General features: G+C 39.9%; 1 protein-coding gene across 1 annotated transcript in view; it reads right to left on the bottom strand.

The window, feature by feature from the left end:
* B3glct (beta 3-glucosyltransferase) overlaps positions 1 to 20,645 on the bottom strand; it is a 113,167-nt gene extending 92,522 nt beyond the window's left edge. Inside the window, exons 1-4 of the mRNA XM_023715057.1 lie at positions 20,606 to 20,645; positions 20,461 to 20,510; positions 14,775 to 14,814; positions 280 to 389 (exon numbers count right to left, since the gene is read on the bottom strand). Of these exons, the coding sequence (XP_023570825.1) occupies positions 280 to 389; positions 14,775 to 14,814; positions 20,461 to 20,510; positions 20,606 to 20,645 (240 nt within the window). The remainder of the gene's footprint in view (positions 1 to 279; positions 390 to 14,774; positions 14,815 to 20,460; positions 20,511 to 20,605) is intronic.
* Positions 20,646 to 21,297: the final 652 nt, after the last annotated feature.

The following is a 21,297-nucleotide window of genomic DNA, read 5'->3' as shown; positions in this document are numbered from 1 at the left end:
ATATGCAGTGTATTATTTGTTGAAACTGTACCTCCGATTTGATTTGAAACTGTCTCATTGCTATCTGTTTATCAATAAAACTGTAGAAAAAAAAATGTAATACAAAAAAAAACATTTTTTCTGTAGAAAAACGTGTACTATTTCTAATTTTTATGTATTATTAATAAAGCTACTATAAACATCTCTGCAAAAAAAAATAAAAATAAAAAATAAAAAAAACAAAACATAATTATATTACAAAAACATAACTAGCAGATACGCTGATCCATGTCTACATACCTGTGTAAGATTTGCAGCCTGCTTTAAAATTCTTTTTTTCAGTTGTTCTGCTCTCTTGGCATGAAAAGAATTGCTTTGACTCTGGATGACAAATATAATTTCTTTTAAGTCTAGAACCAAAAAAAAGAAAGTTTTCAGGTCTTTCTTTCATTAACAGTGATTGAAATAAACTTGGAAACAAGGGGGGGAAAAGCAAATACAAACCAAGGAGTAAATTCTTGGGGGAAGAAATCTATTTATATATAATTGTAGAGACAAAACCCATCTTTTTAAACTGATTCCCAAAACATCCTTCCTAGAAGTTAGCAAGTACATCAGCTCACTGTACTAGACAGAGCCTATGGTAACAAACTGCGAATGTACTTCTGCATCTGTCAAAAAGAATGTGTGAAAGTATCCAACGTCTAGGACACCAGCCTCCAGAGAGACTGAAAATCCAATATTCACAAGTAGCCTTCCAACAATCTCCTCATAATCCTACCCTGTGCTGCAATCTGTTATGGTATTAAGTGTCCCCCAAAATGCATATGTTGAAGTCCTAACTCTCAGTATTTCAGAAAGTGAACTTCTTTGGAACTGGGTTTTTACAGAGATCATCAAGTTCAAATGAGGCCACCAGGGTGGCCTCTAATCCAATATGACTGGCAGCCTTCCTTGCCTTATAAAAGGAAAATTTAAACAGGTGGACAGATATGCACAGAGAGAAGATGATACGAAAACACATGAAGACAGTCATTTATAAACTCAGGTGAGACGGCTGCACCAGATGTTCCTTCGCCACTACTCAATATTCTCAGAAGGAAATCACCCAGCCGTCACCTTGATCTCAGACTTCCAGCCTCCAGAACTGTACACACTTGCTGTCAAGCTATAGTTTGTGATCTTTTGGTTTTTTTTTTTACATAGCCTGTATTAGTAAGCTGTCTGTTACTGTGAAAAAATGCCCAAGATAATCAACTGAAATACAGGAAAGGCTTACTTTGGCTCAGAGTTTTGGAGGGTTCAATGCAGTCACTAGGTCCTTTTGGGGGGGGGGGGCTGTGGCAGTACAGTACATCATAATAAGAATGTGTTCACCTCAGGGACTGTGAAAAAAAGACCGGAAATCCCAATATCCCCTCCATGAACACACCCTCAGTGAACTGACTTTCTTCTAGTAGGCCTTACCTCTTAAAAGTTTTATACCTCCCAACACTGTCATGTGCTGGGAACCAAGTCCTTAATCCAATCCTACCTATTTTAAGGATGTTCTGCATGTCCTTGAAGTTACACTTAACAATGACTGCATATGTCCACTGAGTTAACAAGGATTCACATGCAAGGAACTCAGTAATCCCTACAGAACCTCAAAACACACCTAGCCATAATTAGATCGCTCCAGGAAACCAGCAGCAGGGTGCTAGCTGGAAGTGCTGTACAAAGCCCAGCTACAACATGCAAACAGCACTGGCCAGTCCACTGGAACCCACCTTAAGGCAACCAGCTTTGTACAGTGGTGAGCAAGGAAGGAATCCTAGTACGTCTTGCCCACCTGGCTGGGGAAGACCCCTGGAAGTCTTGCCAAGGGGGGCAGCTGCTCAGGCTACCCACCCAGTGAGCACATGCAGTCTTCCCAGGTTTTAAATTTGTAATAAAGAAATAGAAACAGCCATGATAGCAGCACTGTGCCACCAGACAAGGGTATAGGCAGAAAAGGGATATCACATATATTCTGACAACCACAGTTAAAGCAGATCAGCACTGGAACCTTCCCCTACCCCTAAAGTGTTTCTCTAACATTTCAGCTCAACCAATCAGATTTTTAATTGTATTTTATTGTTCTTCTGTGACTAATTATATAGTTCCCATCTTTTACCCACTCACTCAAACATTCACACAATAGCACCACAGTGAACCATCTAGATCCTAAAAATAATTGAAAATGCTCTTTGGTTAAAACTCAACACAAACTATAAAAGAGAATGCTGAATAACTTACAGAATTTGACCTAATTTCTTTTTTTAGGAGTTTATATAAATAGAAACATTCTGTATACCCACCTCTATTTTGAATCAGCTTCTTGGCTCTCTCTGTACACTAAGATCACACATATTATAACATAAAAAGTGTCTTATATTTCAACTGGTAAGTTATCTTCAATACACAACATCTGAAATATTAATATAAACTGACATATCAAAAGAGAAGTTACCAAAATTTTTTGTTCAGAATGGAGTAAAGCTTCAAGGGGTACATTTATCAAAATTTAATAAAGCTGAAGGTGCATATTGTCAATGGCCCAGAAATTTCACTCCTATTAATCCCCCTCAGAAACCCTTATGTGCAATAAGGAATTATAGCAAGAATGTTCACAGTTGCATTGTGTAAAGGCAAAAATGAAAGCAACTGAAATACAGACCAATTAGATATACAAAATGGAATGTCATACAGCAATAAAAATTAGTACTACATGTGCCAATTAACCTCATAAAAAATTAATTAAGAGATTCAACATGGCTGACAACAGAGTCACATCAGAGATACTTAGAAAAGATTCACTGAATACACAACTATTATGAAATGGGGAGAAGTACTCATACTCTGAAACTGAAAATTAATCGGAAAGATGATACAGGTAGATTGAAAAAAAGCATCTGTTGAAAAGGGGAAGTGGCCCCACCACTCTGATCCCCACTGCTCCTGTCCTCACATCTTCCAAGGAGCAGCCACTGTGAGAGGTCCCAGAGAGCCCAAGGGAATGAGCTACCACTGCAGACCAGACTGCTGGAACAGACTCTACAAACAGAGAATCTGGGTTAGCAAGAAATCCTCAACATGATTAGCATTATGTGACATGAAGAAAGTCGCTAAACAAAACCCAAGCACTATGACTTGGCTGGCTAGAAACAGGAAATTTTGAAACAAGGTCTGTTAAGGATTTGAGCACAAAAGCAAAGACAGGACAGGTCAAGGCAGACACTTCCTGGCAACAAACTAGTCGGAAAATATCTGAGCAAGAACACGAAACTGAAACTACCTAGCCCAAAGGGAAGCAGGAGTCACAGGACAGTTGGCAGAATGTGAAGGAAAGCTGGGTGTGAAATAAATTACTTCACGTCCTCCTCCTCTCAAATTAATTGAGGGTGGCTGGATCATGGATCAGCCACAAGCAACTAGAGCTAACTCTGCCCAAATCACACCCTGCATGAAGGAGATGCAATGGATAAACTGGCACCCTCACCACAGGCTGAACACAGCCTACACACAGCCAGGAAACTAGTGAAGCCACCTGCAGTGACCAGGGCAAGAAGGGACTTGTGTGGTCCCCCTCAGGCTTTCTGAGGTCATGGTCATGTGGGAATGTGCTTTCTGTTGCTGGAGTGTTTGATCTAAGTGTCTGCCAAACTTGATTCTGTTTTTTGTTTTGTTGTTTTTTACTTTTGATTTTTCCTCCTCCCTTTTTTTGTTTTGATTTAGTTGTTCATTTTCTGTCTCTCTTCTCCCTGTTCCTTTCCTTCAGCTCTGTTTTCTGTATCAATACTATTTTATAACTTCTACCTGTTTCTCCCACTTTTAAAATTCTTTCCAGTTGCCTTCTCATATTTTGTTTTTGACATTTCTGTTTTCTTTTGCACTAACTTTCTGTCCTCCCTATTCTGTTTTTTTTGTCTCTCTAATTTTATCTATCTCCTTGTCTTCTCTTGCCTCTTTCACAGCTTTCCTCAATACCACATTACACCTCCTTCTCCTTTGTTCTGCCCCTGCCCAACATACACATACAAATGCACACACACATACACACAAGAGGAACATGGTAAAACAAGGTAACACAGGTCCCCAATGTATCTCAACTCTCCCAAAGCAGGCCTTCAATACCAATGGAGAGGAAAGCAAGCACTAGCCAGGGGAGCTTTACAAATTTATTTAAAAAGAGGTAAAGAAACTTAGCGAGTTTGAAGAGGACATGACCCAAAAGTTCATGGAACCATCATACAAAACGATCAGTGTGGATAGGGGAGAAACAAACAAATTGGAAGAGCTGACTAACACAGTTCAAAACATGACTGATAAATCTACCAAAGCCATAGATGCCATGAATAGGTATTAGAAATATTGGAAACAAAATATCATATAGAATTCATAAACTGCAGAAATGAGCAATGTAAAGAGTTTCTGAAATCAAGGACAAAATGGTAAATCATAATAAAAGCCTTAAAAATGATACAAGATCAAGAAAAATTCATCTATCAGCAACTGGACAATGCTGAGAAAACCAACCTAAAGCTAACTGGAGTTAGAGCAAAAACTTACAGACAATATACATGGAATTAAAAAAACCTGTTCATTAGAAATCATCATAAAAAACTTTACAAAAATGAGGAAAGACTGCAACATACAGGTTAGAGAGGTTTACAGAACACCACAGAACTATGATGATATAAGAAGTTCCACACAACACATCTTAGCTAAAATATCCAATTTTCAAAAAAAGATACAATATTAAAAGGTATCACAGAAAAATAATCATATAAAAAGGTAAACCATTTAGGATTAAAACAGACTTCTCAACAAATTTTAAAAGGTCAGGAGGGCCTAGAGTAAAGTATTTCAAGCCCTAACGCATACAACTTCTCCCCAGCTTGCCATACCCTGCAAAACTTTCTTTCAAAACAGATGGAGCAATAAGAACTGTCCAAGAAAAACAACTTACAAGATACATGACCACCAAAGCAGCATTCTTAAATATACTCAGAAATGAACGACTGACAGAGACAACAAAGCCAAGTACAGATGGAATGAAATAAGGAATCATCAACTGAAAAGAATGCAATGACAGGAATAAATTAGTAACTTTTAGGAATAAGTCTCAATGTTCACAGCATCAGCTCTGCCACTAAAAAACACAGATTGACAGACTATACCAAAAAACAGAATCCAAATGTCTACTGCATGAAAAAACTCTAGTAATACAACCAGATATTCACAGACTAAAAATCAAAGAATAGAGCTGGGCGTGTGGTGCATGCCTGTAATCCTAGCACTTGGGAAGCTGAGGAAGATTACTGAGAGTTTGAGGCCTGCCTGGGCTACATCGTGAGTTAAGGCCAGACCGCACTTCACAGCAAGACCCTGTTTCAAAAAAGAAAAAAAAAAGTCTAACAATGAAAAATAATATTCCATGTACCAGGACTCCAAAATCAAGAAGGGGCACCAATTTTACACACGAACAAAGTAAACTTCAAGCTAAAACTAATCAGAGGGCTGGTGAGATGGCTCAGTGGTCTAAAGCACCTACTTAGAACAAGCTTAGCAAAGCACAGGTACCGCGGTTCGATCCCCCAGCACCACATGCCAGCCAGCCCCGCCCCCTGGTGGGCTGAGCTGGCCACACACACACACACACACACACACACATACATAAATAAATAAAAAATTTTAAAAATAAAAAAAATAAAACTAATCAGAAGAGGCAAAAAATAAATAAATATTTTTTTTTCTAAAAAAAAGGTTACTAATACTAGTTAAGGGAACAATCCAAGAAGAAGTAACAATTGTAATTATATAAGCAGTAAGTCCTGGAGCACCTGACTCCATAAAAAAATATTGCAGAACATAAAAGATCAAATAAACACTAATAAATTATAGTGGGCAACCTGAATACTCCACTTACACAGAGATATGAACAACAACAAAAAAAAAACCCCAAATATCAGAGCTAAATCACACTTTTGAAGAAATGATCTTAATAGATGCAAATGTTCAACCCTATTACAACACATACCCATTCTTCTCAGCAGCATACAGAACTTTTTCCAAAATACACCACGGATTAGTCCACAAAAGCAATTTTAATAAATACAGAATAAACAAAACTACCCCATGTATACTATCATTGTGCACTGAAACTAGAAATTCATCTTTAAAAAACAACATAAAAATTTATAAACACCTGTATATTTAACAGCAGTCCTAAGCACAAAATGGGTCACACAATGGGTCACCAAAAAAAAAAAAAATCAAAGAAGAAATTATTCTGGAATCAAATAGTAATGCCAGCGTAACACACCAGAACCTATGGGAAATTACAGAAGTGGTACTAAGAAAGAAACTTACTGGAGTCACTGTTCACATTAGAAAAATAGAGCAAGCTCACATAAATAACCCAACAATGAACCTCAACATACTCAAAAAGCAACAGTCAAAACTCAAACCTAGTTTAAGGAGGGAAATTATAACAAGTAGGGTGGAAATTAATGAAATTGAGACTAAAAAAATACAATACCAATGAATCAATAAATCAAACAGCTGTTCTTTGAAACAATAAACAAAACAGATAAACTCTTAGTCAAACCTACCAAAAAGAGAAAAAAGACTCAGATCAATGAAATTAGAAATGAAAAAGATGAAATCACAAGACACCATCCAAATCCAAAAAGATACTACTATGAAAAATCGTGCTCCAACAAATTGAAAAAATCTGGAATAGAGTCCTAGATTCATATGAATGACCAAAACTAAACCAAGAAGGCATAACAATTCTGAACACTCCAATAACAAGCAATGAAACTGAGGTAGTAATTTAAAAAATAAACTACCAAATAAAAACCCAGAGTCTGATGGATTCACTGGTGAATTCTACAAGAATTTTAGGGAGGTTATAATGCCAATACTCAAATTCTTCAATGAAGTTGAAAGGCAAAGATACTTACAAACGCATTTGTAGAAGCCAGTATCACTCTGATCCCAAAACCAAACAAAGATTCAACCAAAGAAGGAAACTACACATCAATCTCCTTAAAAACACAGATCCATCCAATCATTAGAAGGATCATATACCATGAACAAATGGGTTTCAGTCCAGGGTTGCGTGTATCGTCCAACATACTCACATGCCACATCAACATAAGCAGGAACAAAACCCACACAATGATTTTAATAAATGCAAAAAATATTTATGATTTTAAAAACTGAAAAAAATATGTATAGAAGACCTTTCCTCAACCTGAAAAGGCCATGTAAGACAAACCAACAGCCAACATGGTATTACACAGGAAAAAGCTAAAAGCTTTCCCTATAAAATCAGGAACAAGACGAGGATGTTCACTATCAGCTTTCTATTCAATGTAATACTCTATACATCAGCTAGAGCAATCAGCCAAGAGAAATAAATAAAAGAGACATATATAGCAAAGGAAGAAATCAAATTATCATTACTGGCAGATGACATGATCAGCTACACATGATCAGCTACACAGATGACCCCAAAAATTCCACCAAAACACTCCTAGAGTTAATAACCAAGTTTGGTAGTATGAAATACAAAATCAATACACAAAAGTCTATAATGTTCCTGTTCCCCAGTAATGAGCTCACTGAGAAAGAAATTAGGAAAACAACACCATTTGTAACAGCATCTAGAAACATACTTACGAGTTGACCCAACCAAAAAAGTAAAAGACCTACAGCGAAAACTATAGAACTCCGAGAAAGGAAATTGAAGGGGACAGCAGCAAAAGGAAAGATATTCCCTGTTCCTGAAAAGGCAGAAGCAGTATTGTCAAAATGGCCATGCTTCTAAAGCTGCTGTGCAGATTTGATATAATCTCAATTAAAACAACTACAGCCATTATTCACATAACCACAGAAAACAATCATAAAATTCACATGGAATCAAGAGAGACCCAGAGTTGCATAAACATTCCTGGGCAACGACAGCAAAGCAGAAGGATCACAACACTGCCTTCAATTTAAACAACAAAGATACAATGATTTTAAAAAAGCAGTCTTGGCACAAAACCAGACATGTGGATCAAGGAAACAGAAAAGAGCATGCAGAAACAACTCCAAGGGCCGGCCGAATAGCACAGCAGATGAAAGCACCTGCCAGCAGGCACAGGGGCCAGGGTTCGATCCCCTGCCCTGCCGTGCTGGCCCCGACCCCGCGGCATGCTGAGACAGTGAATAAGACTGGGTGGCGCAGGCCTGTAAGCTCAGCTCTTGGGAGGCTATAACCAGGTGGATCACTACAAGTCCAATCTAGTAGTGAGACCCTAGACATCCCATAGACCCTTCCCTAATGAAAATGAAAAAGAAGAAAGAAACAACTCCAGGAACATCAGCTACTGCAGTCCCTCGCTATTTATCAGTTCGACCTCCTCAGACTCATTGCATTACGGGCCTACAAAAAATATTAATCTAAATTATTATCGAAGATTTTTCACTATATGATGGGATTCTGCAGTATTGTGCAGTACAAGTACGTTGCTAAAATTATGTAGGTTTATGAGTTTAGAAAATGGTTAAGAACATTAGAAGTGTTTTTAAAAGTGCAGGAAAGGTTTGTAAGTAAGGGAAGGGGTGCCACACTCTGGGGACCCCCAGATCCAGCCGAAGCTCAGGCCCAGCAAGTGTGTAGAAGTTTCCGGCTACCCTGCACCCATGGGAGCTATCCAGTCCAAACTCAGGCACACTGCGTGAGACCCTCTGCCGCGTCCTTGGGACCCCCCACCACCACTCTGGAGGACCTCCCCCTGCCTGCTGAGTGAGTGAGAACTTCTGCCATGTTCTCGGGACCCCCAGATCCAGCCCTAGCCCAGGCCCGGTGAGTGTGTGGGAGAGCTTCCCTCTCCCCTACTCCACCTTGTCCCCTTCAGACTCAGCTCAGGCCTGGCCTACAGGCCTGGGGTGAACCTCTGCAGCTACAGTCCCTGCAGAGACAGTAGGGGACAGAACCACCCAGCGAGTCCAGGAGCAGAACATCTTGTCAGAGTGGCACAACAGGTTCAATTCTAAGGGCTGCAGCAGGAAGGAGCTGAGCACAGCAGCCAGACCCAAGCCAGGCACAGCTGGATAAATCCAAACTTTGTAGAAGTAGGTGCTAAGGTTATAACTGAATTTCAGTAGGTGCTAAGGTTATAACTGCACTAAAGCTCTACAACAAACGTCAGAGGACAGTGCTATACAAAAAGACAAAGAGAAGGAGAAAAATGCAATCTCAGACCCCAAGACCACCCAGAACAAGTGCAGAGGACACTAGCACAGAATCAATTGGGAATCACACAGCTGAAATCAATGAATCAATAGTGTCTAAAATAAAGAAACAACTGCAGAAAGGTATAATGGAACTCAGATCGGAAATATAAAAAGAAATATCTAAATTAATAGTATCCGAAGTAAAAAATCAAATGCAGAAACATATGGAGGAAACCTGATCTGAAAAGAACTCTGCAGTAAAAGAATAACTGCTTCTAAAGAAAGACATTGATTAAAGAAAAGAGAGAGAGATGAGAAAAATGATGGATTCCTTGAATGAGCAATACAGGAAAGAAATAGATCACATGAAGCAGAGTCAAAGAGATATAGAGGAAATTAAAATCTCAATCACAAGCTTGCAAAACAGTTTAAGTGAAAGTGAAGACAGAGTTTCAGATCTTGAAGACACTGGTGTAGCTAGTGAAAAGGTGAGAAAGGATCTCTTAAAAACAACTAGATGTAGGAAAGAATAATCCATCACGTGCAAGATGATGCAAAGATGAACAAGGTGAGACTAATAGGCATCAATGAGAAAGAAGGAGTCAATACAAAGGACATTAAAAAATATGGGCAGAAGTAACAGCAGAAAACTACCCAAATATGAGGAAACAATCTGATATTCAGCTAACTGAAGCATACAGAATGCCAAGTAACCTCAACCCAATTAAAAACACACTGAGATAAATAATAGTCAAGATCCCAGAAATTTAGCACAAGAATAATATACTGAAAGCCGCTAGAGAAAAGAAGCAGATCACATTCAAAGGAAAACCCATCAGAATTATGGCTGACTTCTCTTCACAAACCATGAAGGCAAGAAGAGCATGGAGCAGAGTACTTCAAGTCCTCTATGAAAACAAATTCCAGCCCAGACTACTACACCCTGCAAAACTCGATCTTTCAAGTTCAAGGAAGAAGTGAAATATTTCCATGACAAAGAGCAACTAAAGAATTTCATGATGACAAAGCCAACCCTATGAGTGTGGGAAGGGTTTATAAAACCTTAAAATATATACAAATACTAAAATAAATACATTGTCACTACATTGCTGATTTTCATTATCATGGGGGCATCTAGAACATAGCCTCTGTGATAAGTGAGGGATCACTGTATTTGATTTTTGGCATGGGGAACAAGGAAGTATGTTAGAGGAAAGCTAATGTGCTTAGCTGGCATGCAGGGCTAACTGGATATCCACACGCAGAAAACTGAAGCTGGACCTGTATCTCTCACTATGGATCAATCTAAAATAAAAATGAATCAAAGATCTAAATATTAAAGCAGAAACATACCACTGAAAAATAAAACAGGTTAAACTCTTGAGGTTGTAGGTGGCGGCAAGGATGTTCTAAACAGAATTCCACTGCCCAAGAAATAACTGCAAGAGTCAACAAATGAGATTAGATCAAATTAAAAGGCTTCTACATAGCGAATGAAATAATCAACAAAATGAAGAAACAACCTACAGAATGGGAAAATATTTTTTCCAGCTGTACCACAGACCGAGGACTAATATTTGGAATATGTAAAGAGTGTCAAAAAGGAGATCCCCTAAAATAAATGATCCAATCAAATACAAACAACTGAAATGTACAGGGACACTTCTCTGAAGGGGGAATGCAAATAGCCAATAAATACTTCAATAAATGTTCTTGGCGGGCCATTACAGAAACTCAGAACAACACTGAAGTTTTACCTTACTCCAGAAAGAACGATAGTCATCAAGAATTCAAATAATAACAAATACTGGCATGGCAGTGGTAATAAAAGGAACCCACCGATATTGCTAGTGGGAATGTAAACTAATAAATCATTATGAAAATTTCTTAAAATATTATATAAATTCCATTTGATGTTTCCCTAGTGCAAGAAACTGACTGAGTAAATAAGATCCAAAATGTAGAACAGAAATGATAAAATGAGAAGAACTGTTCAAAAGGAAAGAGAAATTGGGATGGGGTAAAGGAGAAAAGGAATGGAAAAGAAAAAATTTTATATATATATATATATTTATATATATAACTTATATATATAATTTATATATATGACTTATATATATAATTTATATATATATGATAGTTATATTACTAATTTCCCTTAGTTCATTGAAAAGAGAGATTTGTGTTAATATCATTTGCAAAATTATCTTACGCTCTGAGCACCTTATTTAAAGATGGCAATATGCGCATCCTAGAGCAGTAAGAGCATGTCCTCTATAGCTTCTAGAGTTCTCAAGGTGACACAATGTATCAACCATAACAGTAACACAAGTAGAGGGAACTCAGAGCCAAGCTCAGAGTACTAAAGAAGGTAGGACCAGCTCGAGGAGAGCTTCTGGGAAGATTTCCAAAGTTTTCTTTAAACAGTTGAGGTTTTCTGCAGACTCACGTGTAGAGGGGAGCAGACTAATAGTAGAGGAAGAATTAGGGTGATGGCAAAGCTATACTCGTCTTACCTCTGCAGCATTCCCGAGCACTCAGTGACTTAGACAAGGCTGGGGCACACTATGGGCCGCAAAGTTAGGGAGAGAGGCAGACTCAGCCTGATCTGATCATAAAGGATTTATATACCATGCTAAGAGACTTGGATTGAAGATGAACTGCTTTCAACACAAGGAAGAGCTTCAGGATCCAAATGAGGCTCAGAAAGCAAGACCTTCCCAGAGGAAGAGATGAGAACACTAGGTTCTAGGGACAGACAAAAAAGGGTGGAAACACCTTTCGTGTATAGGGAGCAGTGAATGCTTGGGACAGAAAGCCACATTCAGGACCTGGAAAATAGTAAGTTAGGTCTGGCTACGGAATAGAATATGTGTAAGAGAATTATCAGGGATAAGGCTAAAGGAGAAAGGAACATGTGACAATGGTGACCTGTACAGATGACAACATGTATCTCCGTCCTGATGCAATCAGAAAAGAACCAGGTTAGTACAGCACAATTCTGAAAGGAGCCTGCACGATCACATCCCTGCTGATCCTCACATCAGCACCAAGATACACTGTCTGACACATACTCAGCTCAATCTCTCTGGCCAAGTCTAGATCCCAGAGCTCATCTGCACAACCTCTTCTGTTAATGCCCCCGAGCCATCCAACTCAAGCTCCCACTGCCCAGCTGACTGAGCTAAGCAAGGCAATCTCAATTTCCTGCATCTTGGTTGTACTTCTCTAAGCTCACTCCACTCGCCGTTCGCAAGCACCGCTACACCTCCAGATGGATCATCATTGTTTCTCCCCCAGGAATGTACAGCACAGCAGTCACACACTGAATGTCTGACAGTGAGGATCAGTGCAGCAGGCTGGAGTGGAAGATAAGGAAATAAGACCCAGATGCAGACAGGGCCGACTCAATGCTAAAATCAACAGCGGGCTGCAGAGAACACTCCAGAAAAAAAAAAAAAAAAAAAAAAAGAGAACACTGAGGAGAATGAAAAGGATGGCTGAAAGGAAAACTATTTCTCTCTGGAGGTGAAAAAAACAAAAGGCCCCACAAGAGGCCAAGGAATTTACTAAATGCTAATGCTACTGATCAGAAAGGGACTTGGTAGAAGGACTATGCTGGCATTTTTCTGATGAGAAATCAATGCAGGTTCTTCTGATAGAAGGTGAGTAATTGGGCAACCTTCTGATTTAAAACCAAAAGATAAATACACATCCAGACACCCACGTAAGAAAAGCCACCCCATCTGTCTGCCTTGGTGAGACTTCTTAGACTCTAGTGAATCTATCAGTTAGGCAATGAGCTGAAAGAGAAACGGAGTTTGATCTGCATGTGGAGACTGTGGTCCATCGCCAAGCACTGTAAGCCTGTGGTTAAGTGACTCTGACTTTACTGTCAAAGACGCTGTGCTGTGACTGTATCAGCTCTTCAGCAGCCTCCTGGTCCTGGAGATGCATACAAAGACCAGGACAAAGCAGCTCTGGATTTTTTTTTTTTCACATGAACTGATACCAAATTAAGCATCACTATGACTTGTTATTTGCAAAATAAATGTACTTGTGCAAGGTAACTTTGCCTGGCTAGTATCAAGCTCATGTTCTGGACTCGGTGCATTAACTTGTTTGATAACGATGTACTAGGAGAAGATCAAGCAGCTGCCATAAAACTAACATTCAAACAAATGCCTAAAGCCACCACGATTGGCAGCCAAGAGAAAACTCCAAGGAAAGGAGTGGCTGAACCATACAGGGTGCTGTAACTGAGAAAACAAAAGGCAATGAACAGATGTGCCCCTTAAATACAGCTGTTCTCAGAGCTGGTGGCTCCAGATGCAGCTGCCCGCCACAGGTCCTGCATGGCAGGGTAGGGCTGCACTCCTGCACTTCTCTACAATCTCAGAATCTAAGCTCAAGGGGGAAAAGCCAAGAAAGGAAGTGTGCCCTTCATCCAATACTCATGATCCAGGTCTCTGTAGCCTACCCTGGGACGAAGGCCAGTGACAAAGCACACAATCCTGCCCATGGTAGTATGGCACTAACTCTCCATCCACACAGTGGGACACGCTTCCAGTGGCACAGAGAGGGATGAACCCACAATGCGGGCTGTGTACGTGAGAGATGTGCTTGAAAAGGAGCACAAATAAGCATCCACACGGGCTGCAACAGAGGCCGTGTTTCAAAGGAGGAAGAGCACTGGGCCTTGGGGTGAGTCTGATGCATCAGATTGCTTAGAGGACTCCTGAAGGGTGGGTAGGTGTCTACAGGTCAGAGGTGGGGAGCCAGCTCTAGAAAGAGCAGTTTGTCCTTTGCTCCCGCTCAGTGTCTAGATGTCATCTGAGTGTCCCTAAAAAGGTTCGAGTGTTAGAGGCTTAGTCCTCAGTGTGTGCTGGGGAGTGGTGGGGCCTTTCAGAGGTAGGCCAAGTGGGCAGGGTTTGGATCACTGACAGCAATGTCCACGGAAGAGTCACGTGGTTCTCACAGGTCCCTGGTTCAATTCCCTCTATAGCCAACTTTTCTAACCAGTGAGCCTGAGCTTCCCACTTCACCATGTGATCTCATCTTCTCACACACACTCCAACCACAATGTCCTCAGCCTCGGTGCGACATGGCCAGTGAAGGAACAATGAGGCCTCTTGATTTTAGAGCCAAATAAACCTTTTTTCTTTGTAAGTACTCAGCCTCTGGTATTTAGTTGTACAGGCCAAGATTGGATTCATTCTGCCCACAATCACAAGCACTGTGTCGCATCCATCTCTATCCCCTACAGCGTCTACCCAGCACAGTACTATACCCTCAGTGAATGGTGGCTGAGGGAATTAAATCCAGCACCTTAGCAGCTAATGCACCACATGCTAATATTCTGGCCTGCAAACTGGTTTCCCCACATCTTCATGGTAAATGGTAGGCTAGCCCAAACATGGAGAATTTGGACAGGTGAATGTTCTCCATAAATAAAACCAGAAAGAAAAATGCACTTCACTGAAACACAATTTACAACAAATACACATGAATACACATTCTTCAGTTAAAAGATCATTACTTACTTATGTCATTTTTTCTGGGTATACCACTTTTCTCCAAATCCTGCATTGGAAATGAAAAAGAAAAAAGAAAATCGTATCACATAACAAAGCTAGCAACACAGTGAATAAACAGGCACAATATGCACTGACACTTAGGGCGACTTGAAGATGGATGCTTAGAAATGATTTCCTGAAGAAATTACTCCTCAAACCTCTAGAACCAGAAATTCTATTTGACTCAGCATTCCCCTTTCCAGGTATCTCTTCCCTGAAAGAGTTAAAGACATAACAGTGACACATGCACATCCATGTTACAGCTGCGCAACTCATAATAGCTAACTCTTGTTAAGCAGCCTACGTGTCTATTAACAGTTAAAAAGATAAAGAAAATGTGATGTTTATACACAGTGGAATATGACTTTGCCAAGGATAAACTTGAGTCATTTGTAGGAAAATAGATATACCTTCAGACCACAACATTAAGTAAAATAAGTCAGACAAAAAAAGTAGAGTATCAGCCAGGCATGGCGGCACACACCTGTAATCCCAGCACTCATGAAAGATTGCCCAGAGTTCAAGGCCAGCCTGGTCTATAAAGTGAGTCCAATGCCAGCCTGGACTACAGAGTGAGGCCCTGTCTCAACCAACCAACCAAAAACCAACAGTAGAATATCACATAATTTTCTATTATGTACAAATCATAAACTATACATGAATAAAGGAGATGTTAAGAAACAGAGATGCCAGGGGAGCAGAGATGTTAGGGGTGAGGGTAAGGGGATCAAAGTGATCAAGATATACTTCAATATAAGTACTGCTAACTCCCAAACAAATGTAACTATTATGTATTACAAACATATACTAATATAATTATTAAAAAAAAAAAGCTTAAAAAGAATGTTAGCACTGTGTTTATCCTTCCAGGAAAATGGCCCCAAGAACTGCTCAGGGGCTCAGAAGAGGTCTGTCAATGATGGTTGGCAGGTGCCTCCCAAAAAAAAAACATGTGTTGAAACCTTCATCCGTATGTGAAAGTGCTTAGAGCTGGGGTCTCTAAGAGGTGACCAGATCACCAGGGCAGGTGCTGGTCTCTCCACTTTGGACCTTCCAGACTCCAAAACTACAATAAATCTCATAAATTATAAATGACCCAGCCTCGGGTATCCTGTCACAGCAGCACACGCAGTCACTGGAACACGGGCACAGAGTGGGTACCTCACAGCTGGCGAGCTCCTCAGGCAGCAATCTGGAGCCGGGCAGATTCTGATCTTGTGTAATTCAAGAAGTCTCAAAAATTTTCTGGCAAGTGCAAGGTTTTAGAAGCGAAGCCTGCCATTTCCAGCTAAGTCTCCTTTCCAACTCCTAGGAAGGAGTTTGCTTCTAATTGTCCTTTTCTATTTTCAACAGCCATATGCTATAGTTACAATAATTACACGGTGGCAAATATCCTTCAATTTTCTTCACAGACAGCAGTGAGAAGTGTCAGTGTAAGCCTTTACCAATAAAATGGGGAGCAGCTGAAAACAGCCTCAGAGATGTGCCAAGAGGACCATGACAATAGACAGCGCAGAAGAGCTAAACAAAGAGGAATAACTACCTAGACAGGCATTTTATGAAACTGTCTTAAGAGCAGAGAGCTCAACTGAGCACAGAGGGATCCACAGTTAAGATGCTGACTTGTTGGCTTGCAAGATCAAACGATACTTCGCTTAATTCTGCTGAAATGTAACTTTTAGAAGAACTCATTGAAAAAAAGACTAGAAAGCCTAACCCTTGCTTAGTGTGCTGAGCCAAAGCCACAATAGCATCATGAGGTAGTGGGTGTGGACTCCTACCACCTATGCCACAACTGCCACACTGCACTTGGAGACCACCTGCGCTCACTTGGAGCAGGAGTGCTGGGCACAGCACGAAGGATTTCCCACCATCAGCTTACTGCCTGTCCCCTGTCCATGTGGCCTGCTCCTGGAGAGCCCACAGGCTCTGCTCTAGAGAAGGCCAGTGGGAAAATTTACATCAGAAACAGCACTGGAGATGGTTAAACCAATATGCTCCCCCCTTTAAAAGGAAGGCAATGCTTTATCTCAGAAAGATAAAGGAGTTTCCCAGGGCACTCTAGTCACCAACCACAAAATCAGGATTAAAGTCCTCCAGTCCTTTGCGATGCCACTTCTCTACACCACAGTGCTAATGTGCACCCAGCCTCCCAGGAGGTGTGCTTCAGATGTTAATATTTCGAGAATAAACTAAAAGTAACATCTATAACAAAAAGTGAAAAGTAGCTGGATCTCTGTGGTTTTAGCAATTGTAATATGCTGAAGAGTAGCTGGACTTTCTTTCAGATATCTTTGTGAAATAAAAGAAAAGCAACCAAAATTACATACCTATTTATTATTAAGCACTGTAGCTCAGATTGGCCAACACAATAGCCAGGAAATGACTAGCTATTTCAAATGACTCAATTTATAAACTGTAAAAATAAATATCCAAGGAACAGATGAATTAGGTGAACTGAAACAGAACCAGAATAGTCTTCAGTAATTTCCCCCTTGGAAAAGAAAATTAGACTAAATGAACAAATTGACAGAACATTTATAATTCCGTCTTCAGCTTCCCCTGTGAATAGGTTTAGTTCTCCCTAAGAAGAAACACACAGTTTGTTTTATTATCTCTGCTGCCACATTTCTTACACTGACTATCAATATTAATCAAAATGTGCTCACTGTCAAGGTTGTGTAAGTCAACTGAACTGCTACGCAGATAGGAAAAAGACGTGTTACTAATGCGTTTACCCCACAGAGAGCTACTACCCCAGCCAGAAAGACATATCTAAGTCACTCTTTTACGTGCGTTTGTTTTGTTTAAGCCACGACAGACGTGAACACTTATGATCTGAATACGTAATGCTTTATTTGTAAGTTTTTCATGAAATGAATATTCAACATGCTCAAAAGAGTTTGTTGTGAGATCTTTAACAAGACAGATAAATGTCATTGTCTACCCAGACATCACTAGGACCCCTCTACAGTTTGAATAAATTCATCCAGCTGTGTTCTCATCAGGGCATGGAGTTGCAAGCTGGCCCTGCGTTCTAATTCTGCGTCCTCTACTTACTAACTCAAACTTCTGCTTCTCACTTGTAAAAAAGAAATTCTAATTGCACAACCCATAATACAAGGCTTTGTTATCACACAATAAGATGCAGAATTCTATGTGTATACAAAGCCGAAGCAAAATAATTATTGGCCCTTATTCTTCTTGCCATTACCATTAACCACTTCTATGCAGCGACCTACCACTAAAAAAGGAATTTAACTGACAAAAATAGTGAAGTCTTTCATCTTGACTTGTTTAGATAGAGCAGATGATTTATGTAACCTGCTGAAATGTCTAAGACATTTCTTATTATTAGATAAACAACTGATTAGGACCCGGTACTGTTCTAAATTATAAACACATATACACACACTGAATCTTTAAAATAGCCCTTTGGGGTAGATCTTTTTTTTTTTCTTCCCAGAACCGGGGATTGAACTCAGGTCCTTGCGCTTGCCAGGGAGGTGCTTATTCCACTGAGCCATCTCTCCAGCCCAGGGGTAGGTCTTATTACTCTATTCTACAGATGAGAAACTGAGCACTGGAGATCACTAAGTCCCACAATTAGAGTGGGAAAAAGATGAACATAATGAACTATGGCTTTGTAATTCAACTATCCAGCTTTAACTCTGTCACAAAGGATGCAAGAACACATGCCACCACAGGAGATAGGCCCAGGCAACAGTGCGGTCTGACAACAGGTGCATGAGGCAGCACTATGGCCTGCAGTACGGCACTAGAGGAGCAGGCCTCCCTGAAGCTGCTCATAGGTCAGAATCCCGGACAGTGTCTGACACGAGCGCATGGTAAAGGCTACAGCCATCAGGAAATAGGCAGCACTCAGGAGTTTGATAGGTAGCCAAACTCAATGCCAGCCAGTGCACTGGCACACTATTCGGGGCAGGAACCCAACCCTGGCCAGGATTTATCTGCACCAGACAGAAGCCTTGCATAGACTATTTCAGTACGGCAAACATGAGGTGAGGGAGACGCTACCTTGGGATAGCAACCACAGGGCAGGTCCGGGTCGGTTCTGCCCAAGCGAGGAACTGAAAATCAATATGGTCATTGTTTAGAGCCTCAAATTCTATCTCCAGTTCAACTTTCAGTTTTAAACAAACTGATTCTTGTCACCTCCCTGCCTCAGCTACACTGACTGTACAGCAAACAAGGTATCACTTTCTCTCCTCACAGGACTGACAACTACTTAGATTGTGGGTCATACAAATGTCTTTCAAGTACAGTAATATCTAAGTTAATGTCCTTCAAGTGCATTAAAACCTTTGCATGGAAAATGACAATGACACACAGGACTTACCTTATCTATGTCATTCATTAATATAATTCATTAAACAAAAAATTAATATTTGTTAATAACCCTTAGGAAGCACCTTAACTTTATTACAAATAATCCTCATAATTACCAAACACAAAATATAATATACTATAGTTATGACAATTGGACAGTAGCAAATAAAATAGGACAGGGTGAAAATTAATTAAAACCAAAGGATTCAGAAAATTTGTGACCTCAGTAAAACCTTCTATGTTCTATAAGGCTACACTTTCTCTGCTGTAACTGGGAATATCTGCCTTGTCTAGCAACAACAGCAGTATTGAGACGACTGAATCAAATGAAATGTGTGAAAACGCTTTATTAGTCATAAAAGGTTTTCAACTCATATTATTTTTATCATTTCCCCTGTGGAGAAATCCCCTAGTACAGTAAGAACAGATAACATTCCACTGATAAAAGATACACCCTATTAATAAATGCTTTTATACCAATTGTGAAGTAAAAAGATTCAACAGAGCCTTAACTAATATGACAAAAGCAAGTCATTTTATAGTATTTTTTTTCTCTTTTATGGGTTAAACCGATCCCATGCAAGGCCCAAATGGTAAAAATTTAGAGAAAGTTTTGAACATAAGCAAAAGTCAAAATGAAGCAGGCCTGAGATCTGGGGATACGCTGCTCTGGTCCCTCAGCTCTAGTTTCTAGTTCAGTACAAACAAGGAATCTGACAGGGTCATCACTTGAGGTCCCCAGCATACCTTCCCACAAGGTGCCACCTTCAAGAAGACAGTAATCAGGTTCTTGAAATTGCTGTGACAGAGCAACATCATTTCACGGATGGGGAAAATTAAGCCCAAGGTTAGGATCTGGTAAGAATGGAAACAGGTATGGTACCCAAGCAAGACTTTGAAATGTCTATCTCTATGTCAGAACACCTTTATTCTTACACTTAAAATGACTCTGAAATCTAGGGAATCAATTTTAACTACTATAGTTTTGTTTTTTTTTGGGGGGGGTTGGTAGTACTGGGTCTTGAACTCAGGACCCTGTGCTTGCCAGGCAAGCGCTTATTCTACTGAGCTATCTCCCCAGCCCTAGAGGTAATTATTAAAGATACTAAACTATGTTGTAAGCAAGTCTACTGGTTGCTCTTAGGGCTTCCTAATCTATGTTGAGCAACATAAATCAATTCATGTAATAAAAAAAGGAAACACGCTAGCTGCAGAAGGATGGAATCCTTACAGTTCCTGTTAGAGATAAAAGAATCTCAAAAGGTGCAGAGGAGAGGGGGAATTAGGTCATTAGAATTAGTACCTTGGTTCTCTTGACTTCTTTCTTTATATCTTCAGACATCAAAGCAAAAGCTGAAGGAAAAAAAGAACATTTTCTCCATTACAATTAGCAATTTAGGTTCACTCTCACATTCAATCATTTTGCTTATGATGAAGAAAAAAGATACTTACACCAGACACATTTTGCTCATTTCTAAGCAGCTGCATCGCTGCAAATTAGTATTGCTGTTTTTCTCATCTCAAACCCAAAATTATTCATCAATGTAAAGTCAACATGCTTTGGCTACCAAGCAAAAGAAAGAATATCATCAAAGAATTTAGTATCTGTATGTCCCCTATGTGTCTATATATAAACCACACACACAACACAGATGATTTTAAATATCTCTTTGCAACCTTGATTCTGATACTTCTTAATCAAGAGACAATGCCCAAGAATCCAGCAGGAACTACAAATTTCCACCCTCCCCATCACTGCCAAAGCCTGGCAAGGCAACAGAACTAAATTTGGAGCAAGCTTTTTCATAAGCACTGCAGGGTTAGCTGTGCAGTGCTGCGCATGCAGTTCAGTGTGGCGCAGGCCCTGCTGATGGTAGGATAGCAGGGAGAGTTTCTAAAACCCTATTAAAGTGGCAGGCAGGAAAGCAAGGAAAAAAACCTCCTCATTTAGAATGATTTAGTGTCTTTCTTCTTGGGGCCAGGAGATGGCTCAGTAGAATAAGCACTTCCCTGGCAAGCGCAAGGGCCTGAGTTCAATCCCCGGTTCCACCAAAAAAAAAAAAAAAAAAAAAAAAAAACGATTTAGTGTTTTGAGTCAGCTCCTATAAATAGGCAAAGATCCCCCTACAGACACATTTAG

The sequence above is a fragment of the Octodon degus genome, unplaced genomic scaffold, assembly GCF_000260255.1.
Source record: "Octodon degus isolate 3935 unplaced genomic scaffold, OctDeg1.0 scaffold00038, whole genome shotgun sequence".
NCBI classification, from domain to species: domain Eukaryota; kingdom Metazoa; phylum Chordata; class Mammalia; order Rodentia; family Octodontidae; genus Octodon; species Octodon degus.
This window is presented reverse-complemented; position numbering and strand designations above follow the sequence as displayed.